This window comes from Homalodisca vitripennis, unplaced genomic scaffold (assembly GCF_021130785.1).
Source record: "Homalodisca vitripennis isolate AUS2020 unplaced genomic scaffold, UT_GWSS_2.1 ScUCBcl_9310;HRSCAF=17761, whole genome shotgun sequence".
NCBI lineage: Eukaryota > Metazoa > Arthropoda > Insecta > Hemiptera > Cicadellidae > Homalodisca > Homalodisca vitripennis.
In genome coordinates, this window is record NW_025785419.1 from 6,990 (window position 1) to 19,831 (window position 12,842).

General features: G+C 32.9%; 1 protein-coding gene across 1 annotated transcript; it reads right to left on the reverse strand.

Moving 5' to 3' along the window:
* Window positions 1-348: 348 nt before the first annotated feature.
* LOC124374611 (beta-1,4-glucuronyltransferase 1-like) lies at window positions 349-11,819 on the reverse strand (the record flags this gene model as incomplete). The annotated part of the gene is made up of 3 exons (XM_046832796.1): window positions 349-537; window positions 5,908-6,249; window positions 11,813-11,819. Coding segments are annotated over 3 exons (403 nt in total), but the record flags the coding sequence as incomplete, so codon positions are not given.
* Between the last annotated feature and the right edge of the window lie 1,023 nt (window positions 11,820-12,842).

The window sequence follows — 12,842 nt, forward strand, 5'->3', positions numbered from 1 at the left end:
ACTAAATAAACAAAAATATTTTCCAAAATATATTCCTGTTATTTTGTTAAATTTTATGTTTGAATCTTAGTATTGTTATACAGACTTTTATTTTATTTACTATAACTAAACTACATAAGAGAACATAAAAATAAATAAAATTCATAGTGTTGGGTGAGTGAGTGTCAGTGTTTGAGAATACACAACAAATATTTTCAGTTAAAACAAAGGTGGAATACTAGTTCTAAATGTTGTATTATTTATTATATTATGGGAAAGAGTAAACAACAGCCTATTCAGCCAATATGATAATATTTATCCAAGGATGAATTTGAAGTGTCTTGTATCTTTCTATGTATTTTTACCTGACATTTAAGACATAGCTGTACATAAAACGGCCGCATATCTCCAGAATCTACGAGTTTGAGCAGTTCTGCTTTGTGTCGTGGCACAGGAGTTTCCTCTTTTGCCTCAAATGCAGGTACCACAAACACATTTTTCTCATCATGTTCCCTCTTGCGAAACACGTCCTCGTTGAGATGCAAATGCAAAGAAGTCCTAAGAAAATAAAAAAAATATTTGTATTATAACAATCAGTAATTATTTATTTACTACTTTAATCCCTAAGCCAAATTTGTTTGAACTTTGAAAATATAATTTTTGAAAAGTCAACTTGACGAAATTAATTTTTCTGACATTCACAAGATATATCCTTATTGTTCTTAGAGTATTTAGACAGGAAACTTAATTTCCTTCTTAAACTTTATGGTTAAATTTGTGAAAGCCAGTTAGTATTTTTTTTGTATCATACATTAGTTTTTAACTTAAATTGTCACAAAACTTTGCGAATTAGTCTTTTACATTGTGTTTTACTTTTAAACTTTATGATATCTCTCAATGAGAGTAAAAGAATTAAAGTACTTATGATGAGAGATTAAGGAGTCAGTCTCAGTTCATTCCAATAGGTTGCTCATTTATTTAATAACAGTTTTCCATACAGACCATTTCATATCAAAATCCACAGTATTTTTTAAATCCAACAGTACAATGTTTTGAAGAAACAGTTTTAAATAACATGAAAAGAAGTAGAAGGGCTGAATCTGTAACGAATTAAGATAAGTCTATTAGATGTATTGTAAACTTCGTTGGGGAGCCCAACACATCAATAAGAGCTGCAGCTACTCAACACAATTTTTTTAAGAGGGAAAGAGACAAAACTCACTGCACGTAGTCCTGAAAGGACATCCCTTACCTAAGTTTTTGGCCCTCAGAATCTGAGGCTTTTACAGAAGCCTATAACACTTTAGAGAGCTCCTGTTCTCTGATATCCTTTGGGCTGAGGAGATAACCTCCTAGGAATTTTTTTCTGATTTTACAAATGGGAAGACAGTTTACTCATATATGTTCTGCTGATTCTTCTGCCTCTCAGCAGACTCTGCATTCATCAGTATGGTTTTAGACACCTTCATCAGGTATTTCCCTAGAGGCTCATGTCCTGTCAGTGTCCCTAATACTAGTTTTATATCATCCTTGCTTTGACCTATGACCACTGACCATTCTTTTGCATATGGTGAAATAAACATTTTCAATTGCTTGAGTCCTGAGACCTCTACAAATTTTGGATCTAATGCTCTATTTCTCAATCATTTACTAGAGCTTTGCTGTAAGAGAAGGCTACTTCACTGCCTGCCTCTATTCCTACCAGAAGACTTTCAGAGCCTATATTGGCAATGGTAGTCTGCTGTTTCGTTCCCATTAATTGCTTTATAGCCCGGCATGCAGCCAGGGGCAACTTTTGTTCCTCTTTGCCAGTTCCATTAGTGCATTTTTACATTCCCATACTGCTTTTGAGTCAAAGGAGCAGGCGGTCGAGCACCTTTAATGCTGCCTGACTGTCTGAAAGTATTGAATACTCTGAACCTTTAGGTGTCCTTTGTGTGAGTTTTCTGCCACATGTTTAAATTACCATGACCTCCATTTGGAAGACCGTGGCGTGTTTCCCTAAAGCCTCTGCTAATATTGTACCCTGGCTCATATACTCCAAACCTGCACCAGAGTCTAGGTGTGAGCCATCAGTGTAAAACTTCAGAACACCTTTAGTAGGGAACGAAATATGGTTTTCCAAAGGATTATTTATTAACAATACACTCAGAAACATAGGTTATCATTTCGACCTCAGGAAATTCTTGTATTACTACCATGTATCCTTCTGAGGAAAGTAGGTTTAATCACCTTTCTACTCAGCAGCTTCATAGCACTTAATGCGGCTATCTTCTTTACTTCCTGCCCCAGAGGAGTGTCTCCCAGTGTAACTGCTTCCAGTTCGAGAGTTGACAGGAGCTCATTGCCCTGGTAATACTTAAATGAGATACCTTTGAAAGACTGTAGCCTTTTGGGTTCTGTATTTTGTTCTACTTTACAAATATCACATATGACCATTGGTTACATTATAGCTTCATAGATCCAATATATAATTTTGGGTTTTAGTTCCATTTATATCCAAAGAGTCTTTTGCAAGCACTAAAAGCCTTTGTTACTTGTACGTAGTATTTTCAATACGAGGATTCCATGTGAGCCTTTTTGTCCAAAACTACTCCTGGACACTTGACCACTTAAAAATATTTTATTCCACCAGAATACAGGTTGAGCTTTTTCTGGTGAAGGTTATTACACATGTTTGTGATGGGCTTAATCTTCAGGCCCATCCCCATGACATCAGTTGCTTATAAAGTTATAAAGGTATCTTGAGTGAGGCATTCCAACATGTCTTTATTTCTTCCCCTGACCATAAGCACTAGGTTGTTCAGTGATGACATTGTATGACCTTATAGTTTTATACCCCTTTCTTCTACTTTAGTCAAGAGATCATCCACCACTATTGTTCATAAAAAGAGAGACAGTACCCCCTCCTTGGGGGGCACCCTTTCTGGGCCATAACTGTGGCATATTCCTCTCCAAGCTTTGCTCTTACTTGACGACTTTTAAAGAGGGGTTACAATCCACATATGCATGTTGATACAGATTAAGTTATTTATTATTTTTTTCCATAGTTTTAAACCATGAAGGAGGTTAGGCTGATAGGCCTGTATGATTTAAAGCTGAAGACGGAAAGACTTTGTCCTCTATAGTGACTTGAAGAGCTTGAAAGATGTAATAGCCCATTTAATCCCCCTTGCCGAGCGCCATCCGTATATATGCGCCAGCCGCGTTCCAGCTGGCTGCCGCACTGTCACCACACGTTACTTTCAAACGTCACCTACTACGTAGCAGCACTTGTCAATGTACCCCTGTACACTTAATACGCCTTTCTGTTTAGTAGGGTAGCAGCACGTATCAATAAACCTGTGTGTTATTTGTTTTCCCACCTTTTCCCATGCGATCATTGTAAAGTAAACAAAACAAATAACTCGTGATCAGTGATTCTGAAGTAACCTTACATTTACATTATGTTTATTTCAGCTGTGTTTTATGTGTTGTGTTTTTAGTTATATATAAATAATGTAGAGACTCTAATGTAGGAAATGAGTGACAGTAATATCGGACATTTGTCGTGACCCCCGCCAGTCCAAGGACGCTACACAACACGTTTACCACAGCTATTTTCAAGGGAACATATTTGAGTTATACTGACAAATAATATTTCTAAAACATATAAATATGGGTAATATACAAGTATTTTACTCACTAACCAAAATATAGGCATTGTAACTTATTTGATTGAAAAATATCAAGTTTTAATTATTAATTTTTGTAGATATTTAATTAAAAAAACATTTTATATACTTTTTTCATGCAGTTATGTAATTATAATGTTTAAAACAAAAAATAAAATTTAATTTAAAAAATATACGTGGTAAAGTGTTTTATCTTAATATGTTGCTCATTAAGAATTAATGTTGTAAACCTTTTTTTTATTGTTGCCTGGACTTGGAAACCTCCCTGGCTTGTCATCTACCCTACTAGAGAATAGAAATTGTCATCTTGTGGCAAGAGTCCACCCGGAAAAAATGCGTCTTTAGCAGTAGTTCTAATGTCTTCTTCCTACTCTGTAAGGAAGGAGACATTAGCCTTTAGCAATAACCTCAGAGGGTTTGAGTGGTCGGTTTAAAGAGTTTTTATGTTAGCCTAGCAGCATCTGATGAATAGTTAAATGTTTTTATAGAAGTTTCTCCAGGTTCTTCTTTTGTTTTTTTCTAATTTCTTTCTCTTTTGTCCTTCATGCCCCTTAGAAGTTTTTCGATTTGCTTCTAAGTATTTCTAAGTAGGAATTCCTTTAGTTTATTGCTTCTGAGGGGACATTTTCTCATAGGCTTTAATTATGGCATTTTCTACCATTTGGGCTAGAATTACCTTCCGAACTTTCCAGTTCTAATCGTTTTTCTGATAGGGTTCCATTCCTAATAACTTTTCTGCTAGAATGTCCTTGTATCCCCAGTTTAATAGATTTAGAAAGCCTGAACATCACATTTGTCTCTACCCCCGCTTCTCAGTCGAACCTTACAAAACGATGGTCCAACAGTGAGACATGCCACCTAACTAAATTCATATTGTTTAGGCTTTTGGTTAAGATGATACCCAATACCTCTCGCCTTACTTTTCTAATAAAGATAGGTTCTGACCCTCTGTTTCCTGGTTCAAGATCATGCGTTGAAGATGAACTGGAGATGTTTCCTCACATCTAAAGTTTATGCTGGCCAGTAGGTGTGGTATGCATTGCTGTCGCAGCCAAGGATGAGAGCCACCCTTCTTCCTCTAACAGTATTATGGTAGCCTTTCCTATTTCTATTAGTGGACAGTTTGTTGATGAATTAGGTAAATATGTTACAACACCATCACTCATAATGTTTTCAAGCCTAGGATATATTTCAGACTCTAGCTCAGTCATTTTCCAATAGATTCTTTTTAAACTAGTCTGTTTGTTGCATTTGTAATGAAAATATATATTTAATATTCTAGATGCCCAAAGACAATTTACATTTTATAAGCACACAACCTGGTTTTTCTTGAAATCGATAATGCAAGTTTGGATAACCTCCACCTACACTAGTTTTGGTGGAGGTCGATGGGAGCTTATCAAAAGGGTAACTAACCATCATACACATAAATAAATGTTATATTTACCATCAGCTACCCTGAAAGAGGCAACTTTCAGCCTCTATATAGTTTGTCTTAAAATTATATAACTATTATTTATGTATAAACAGTTTGTTTCCAGTGTGTCAGTTTAAGAAAAATGTGATCAGATTTTTAAATTCATATCTTGGTTGAATTGTAACATATCCCGGTGTGTACACTTGTTCTATTGTTTTCTATATAAACTTTTTGATACCCTCCCATTTCGACTAGTGTCGCTGATGATCAATTTCTCTCTTTAGGAAAAATTCATCTAACGGTTATAAAAAACGAAGCAATGCAAATTGGCTCTTGGCTCCTAGTCTATATTGTTGTACTTTACTTAGTAACTCTAAGTTTTTGAGTAGTTTTACTTTTATCATTTTTTATAACTACCTTTTTAGAAATGATTTCTAAAATTATAATTTATTAAATACAAGATTAAAGAATACCTACTTAATAAGCCAATATACCAAATTCTACAAAATTAGTAAAATAGAAAATTATTAGTCAATACAAAAAAATCAAAATTACAACGATTTCTAATTATTTACACACCAGAAATTAACATTTTTATATGGATGGAAATGGTCAGAACCTAAGAATAATTCCCTACAGTATTAGAGAAGAGTTCAGTGCCATCCCATTTGTGTGTGCTCATGAATGCAAATACATGCCTGTGTTTGTGTGTACATTATTATTGTGTATGATATAATGTAGTATACAGGTTATATATTTCATTAATTCTTATTCACATAATACTGAAAAATTCATTAACACCAATTTTTATTATTTGCAAAGTAAATTTAAAATTACCTGGCGTAGATTTTCATTAGGCAACATGTCAATATCAACAACCAATACAAACTCCGATGCTGTGCCTCGACGTGCCACATTCCGCAAGAGATTGACAGGATAGTTGTGAGTGGTGGCATAGTTGGTGGTAGTGGTGTCCAAGTCGTGCTTGAGACTGCAAGGGTGGGGTGGAGGGGGAGAGGGCATGGACAGGGGTGGAGAGCTTTTTGCTGGCAGAGGTGACACTAACGCAAATGTCACATTGTGCCTGATTCCTGGCAAGCAAGCTCTTAGTTCAGCCACCTTCCATAATGCTTCTGACACTTGATGATCTTCTGCAAATACAGCCACTGATATTGGACCCTACACAGAAAAGAAATAAATTAAGATTGTTTAGCATTTAAAGTACAACAAATTTTAATAAGTTTTATCTAGATACTTGAACATCTTTCACATAAGACCAACTAAAATACCACAGTTTATGGGTTTGTATTCTTGAACAGCTTAAATAACTTCTTATTTATTAACATGCTACTCTAATAAACTGAATCTTACTTTGACAAAACAAGAAATTAACCCTTTACAAGTGTATATCAAAATACAACGTTATGTATAAAAAGCTCCTTGAGCGAATTTTTCTATAGAGGAGAAGGGACGAAACATTTGTGTGTGAGGGTTTGAGATCCATCACTTCCTTATTTCTCAGTACCAGTGGAAGGAGGTTGTGGAGCTTCCTTCCCATATATGGTGGCTTCTTTTCAAACTAAATCAAGGGTAAGCAAGCATCTCCCTTGTATTGGGGCAAGTTATTCGAATGACAACAAAAAGCACTGGCCCTAAAAACAACTTCCTTGTGGGGCACCTCGACAAACAAGTTGGGGACTGGATCTTGGAAGTTTAACATATTCAATTTTCTGTGTGTCTTAGCTTAATTAGCTGTCCTGTCCTTCAAGATAGCTTTGAAACAGTCATGCCTTTACTGGTCATGTTACTCCCATCAGTTTTTTTAGTTTACAAATAAGATCATGGCTGAGGTAGTCAAAGGCTATACTAGAATGTCTAAAATTATTCCAGTTTATCAATTTTCCCTTTTCTAAGCTGTCTATAAAAGTTTCAGCCATTTTTATTATTACAGATGTGTTAGATCTTCCTTTAGTAAAGACATGATGATAATTTATCTGTAAGTTATAATTCTGTATAGTAATTCAGTATTCTTCTGAGAACAACTTTTTGACTAGATTTAGAGAAGGCTGAAATGTGAGAGATAGGTATGTAATTGCAAGCTTCCAATCTTCTTCCATTTTGTGTTTTGGATAAACTTTTGGCCAAGGATAATACAAGTTCTTAAGAGCAAAATTTTAGGATTTTGAATAACATCCCGTCCAATCCTAAGGAGGAGTTTTTTTGTTTCAGATTGCTCATGACGGTTTTGACATTTTCATCAGTTTTTCAGAGGCATGTTAACCAAGTTGAGTGTATTGGTGGTAAAGTGCGTTTAATCTTTCCGTTATTTTGTTTTGTATTTTGTTGTTTGTAAAGTTTTTCAACAATGAACAAAAAGTATGATTAGCTTATCAGCTCATCTTTTGATTTGTCAATTATTTTCCCATCTACTTCAAGCTTATTTCCTCAACTGAAGTTTATTTTTTTTAACCAAGTTGTATTTATCATATAGCCTTGGATTTATTGTCGGCATGGGTGATACGGTGTGGAGCTGCTCATTTTCTTATGAGTTTCAAATGTAAGTCATAGTTCTTCTCACATATTGTTGATTCTTCTTTTTGTTAACAGTTCCTATCATCTTGTATTTATGAAGTGCTCTTAAATAAACATCTTTTAATCTATTTGCCTCAGTGTTAGCAAAGGATTTTAGGTTGATTTCTAATTTTTCTTTGTGGGCATGATCCATGACGTCTTACTATATAGCAGTCTTTTGAAAGCTACAGCAACATTTTCAGCATTTTAAAACCAATTATCTTCACCATTGGCATTTTTTTGGCACCAAGGCATTCGGAGCACTTGTATATTTTTCCTTGTGACGATGCCCAATTCTGGTTGGATTAACTCCGAATTTCTGAGAAACTGACAATATAACTCTACGCAGTACGATCTGAGAGGCCACTATGAATAATTTTCTCAAATGAGATTCTCAATATTTATATTAGTGCTTATCTAGTTTAAGGCGGATTTGGTAAGATAGATTTCTACTTGCCAGAAGTTATAGTATTTTGATATTATGGGAAGCCAAAAGTCCTTATCTAACAGATTATTCTTTCTGTTTCGAATGTCAACATGTCCTCCATGACCACCATTGGACGGTTCTCTAATTTTGTGCTGGTGATTATGTCTGACTAGATGTCAACAATTCCTGAGTCCTCATCATGAGCTTTGCTGAAGTCACACAATACATACAGCTACCATGTGTTTGTTGAATGTCACCCACCCTGGAGTGAAAGTGCACATAGTTTTAGTGCAGTCATTGTGAAAGCGAAAAATTACTGTCTTACCTCCGAATTTTTTTACTGTGAACCGATTTGCATGAAATTTTGGAATTAGGCTCATCTTACCCTTAACTTTCAAAAAGTGAAAATGATCTAAACTCCACCTATTATTTTTTAAGGGGTGTAAACAACCCCTTAATGGAAAAAAAATTGACATTGAGCCATTTTATCGCTAGAAAAACATGTCTAATAGTAAGTTGGTAAAATTGTAAAGTGTTTTCTAACACAATTACCTCATATTAAAAATCATTTTCAACCCCTTGAAAATCTTACAACCCTTGGGAACAACTCCTAAATTGAATAAAAAATCAACAAATAAATACTATTGGTATGACATAAAAAGATGTAAGTATAGAGTAAGTAATATTTTATATTCTCTATAATAATTGTCAAATTTTCAACCCTTGAAAACTACCCCTTGATAAAAAATTGTTTAAAATGTTTTTTTTTATAAAATGAAAAGGATTTAAGTATTATTCCCACACTCTCGAAAATGATTATCATATTCTACCCTTAAAACTACCCCTAAATTAAAACAGTAAATATATATGATTACATATTTAAAAATAATTTAATTTAGAGTAAAAATTGTTCATTTATTGAATAAAATATTTACAAAATTATATGAAATTCACTCAAATGTGTTATATATAGGCTACATATAAGAACGTTGGTATGTATTCATGCCTACGTTTCCAAAATACATGAGCCATATTATGTATATATATATATACACATTACAATAGTTTTGGGTCTCTATTATACTGCGTACTTTCACATTGCTCAAAATATTCACACTCCGAAATTTTCAGTTACTAAGTAGAAAAAAATATGATAAGTTTTTGGACCATAACTCCTTCAATTTTCATGCTATCACAATTTATAAAAAAACCATTGTAAAGGTAATTTAAGAGAGCACAACATCCTTTATTGCAATATATAGTAAAAAACCTTTTTTCTAAAAACGGTGAAGAGTTAAAGGGCTTAAGAGAAGGCTGTAACTGCGCTGCCACGCGCTCTTTAAAATAATCATATCTCCGTCATTTTTTGTTTGACAGAAAAAAACAAAAAAAAAACCAAATTGGTTTGTCAGAAAAATACCTAAATTTTTCATCCCTACACGTTTATACGTATCTGTAGTCATTTTTGAGATATTATGAAAAAAGGTGGTTTTTTTTTTTTTAAATTTGAAATTCTTTTTTAATTGTGTTTTTTTTTTTAATATGTCTCCTGAAGCAGCCAAACTGATACAATCTATCAAACTCTTCATAAATAAAGTTAATTCTAGGCGGAATATGATTAATTTTAATTTTTGGTGGAAATGGCACTTATGAAACCTATTGATTACAAAAAAAAAAAAACATTAGATGCTCCTTTTATTTGCTCACTTATTTTACTTGCAAAAAGACTTTTTTAATAGTGCTCATTTTAAAGCTTATTTTAAGCACTACAAAACCCTTTCTTATTAAAATGCCTAAAATGCATCTGCTCGCCGCTAGATGGCATTGACCTCATCGATTAAATTTCAGACAAAATAAAAAACGGCTTTGATCTTTAATATCTAGCTTAATATTGCACTTAGAATATTTTATAAAAAACCTAAATGTTTATTTTTTTACCTGATGTTTTTTTATAAAAACTTTCGATAAAACGTATATTTTTGGAGATATTTGCAACAAACCGATGAAAAACGTGAAAAAATTGTGAATTTTCAATTGCCAATAACTTGAAAAGTATTGGATTTTTTCGAAAAACTTTATAGATCATTTTTTGCTTAAAATTAGGCCTCCCATTGATTTCCGAGGTTATTTTGAAAAATAAAAATTCACTACCAAGCAGGGGTGGCAACCACCCCCAGGGTGGTTGCGGAGTTCAAATCATTTTCACTTTTGAGGTTAAGGGTAAGATGAACCTAAATCCAAAATGTTATTGCAATTCGGTTTCACAGTAAAAAAATTTTGGAGCAATAATGCTTCAATGACTGCACTATTTTATTTCTAGTGTTTATTGTATCAAGGAAATATTCAACACACAAATAGGATGATTTTTTTTGTTTGCGTGTATTAAAAATTGCCTTAACCCTTTGAGTGCTAAGGATATGTCTGAAAAGTGCCAAGGGCTGATTAGATTTAGGCATTTGAATATTTATTATTCTGTTTTCCAATTGTTGGCACATGGCATTGTACTTAGTCTCAAATTAATAGCTAAAGAAATGTACAACAAACGCATATAAAGTCTTGTTATTACATAGTATTCGTTGTTGTGCTACAGCTGATATCTCAAAGGTAGTGGCAGTGAGACTGCCCATGTATGTAACTAATTGTAACTTTTGTAAAACATTACTTTTGTAAATTATAGTATATTGCATATAGACCTTACTGGAATAACTATAACTGACATAGACTACTTTTTTTATAACTGAGTAGCCTACTTTCAGTGTGATGGAACATTATTTATTTTAACATCATGTCTGAAGCAAACTGAACAAACGCAATGAGTCTTTTATTTTGTAATGTAAAATTGAAGGAATGTAAGCTGAATTAATTTTACAAAACTACAAACTGTGAATGATTTTGAAAACTGCTAATTGTCTTATTGTATACCATATCAAATCAAATAAAAAAAAGAATATCCATCTTGATTTAATTTCATACAGTTGGTAATAGCTATTTACCAAATATGAGAGTCGGCTTCTACACAGGAGCAGAGTTTAGACATTGCGCACTAACACAAAACAAAATTCAAAACTTAGTTATAAAGGTACGTTACTTTTTTTATTTAGTATATTTGTCCCTATTTATGAAGAAAATACAATAAAAGGTACATACAAATAAATAAACAACATAATATTAAAATTTTTTTTATTTAACAATTTAAAAAAATAAAATTTGTTTAATTATTTTGGCAATTTAAAAATTTTAACATTTGTGTTATCATTAAAATAGATATTTTAATTTATAGCCCAGTTTTCTCCTAAAAATATAACAAAAATCATCTTATTATGATGATTTTTGAAGTTATATTACCAGAACACTAAACAAACACCAAAAGAGTGCTTGGCAAAAAAGGCTTGGCACAGGCCAGCGCCAACCCGTCAAAAGTGCTTGGCACTTAAAGGGTTAATGAAGTGGTTTTTTTTTAAATAAAAAAGGTATTTATCTAAATCTCTACCAACTTTTCTTTGTAAAAAACAACATAATTTTAAATTTACCATTAAGGGGTTAAAGGGAAAACTGGATCGAGAAACTTGTCAGTCAAAACGGAATTTAAATATTTTTTCACCTTTTTTTCATTGCTTACTAACTTCGGGGAAATTTTTTTCACAAACAAGGGCCTTTAGCTCTTATAAGATTGTTAATATACAAAACACATTTTTATTCCCTAATTAGTTTCAGAAAACACATATTAATGAGGCCACTCAATACCTGCCATCTTTGATGTTAGAGCAATGAGGCGGTAAAAAACATGGTATGAATGAACATTGAGAGTGACGATGCTTAATATCTGGAGTTGACTGCTATCAGTCCTCGAAGCGGTGTGGTTGTTTGGTTTAAGACAGCTGCTATCGAAGGGTGACTATCTGGAAACTCTTCCACTTGAGTCTAACACTCGACCTTTGCTGCTACCAGTGACGAACTAGGTATGTTAGCACAACTTATACTGCCAATCCACCTTCAAAAAAAAACAAACATCAAAGGTCTTGAGTACAAAAAAAATCAATTCATCCAATTATTACTTTATCATTTTTTATAACACATTAACATAATATAATCCATTCCCAAACTACTGTTAACATAATTTAATGTTGTAACTAAATTTTGTGAACGTTATGTAATTTAACACAGGATAGTTTACCATAAGCTAAAGTTTTTTTAATGGAACAGTAACTCAGTTGAATTACAGAAAAGGTATAAAAAATTATAAAATCTGGCTGTAAAAATATGTCACTCAGGTTGTATAGGACACCTATAGTGCTATAGAAGCGATGGTGAATTTGTTATGGTCTCTTTCAAATATCAATTAATCTATAGACACAAGGTCTATAGTTCTTCCAATCCAAATATGTATTTCTTTACAATAATATCAACTCTTTAAAAGGAGAAATTGTCTTGTAATATAACTCTGATGACTATCAGCCTTTGTGAATTTTGGCATGTAGGCCAATTATCTAGGCGGAAAAAAGCCTGTTGTAATAACCAGGACAGCATTTTATTAATACCTATGCTATAAAATCATATAATAATGTTATAGAATTTCCATTTTGTCATTCTTCTTTTTTATTATGGATTAGTAAAAATCATTATAATAAACATTGTAAATGATTCAAATATTGAACTTTAATTCATGTACCACTTTCTACAGGATAATAATGCATTTATTACCACTGTTTCATAAGAAAGTAAATAATACTATTATTTCATGATAACTATAAAAAACAGGGAAAATCAACTTAAA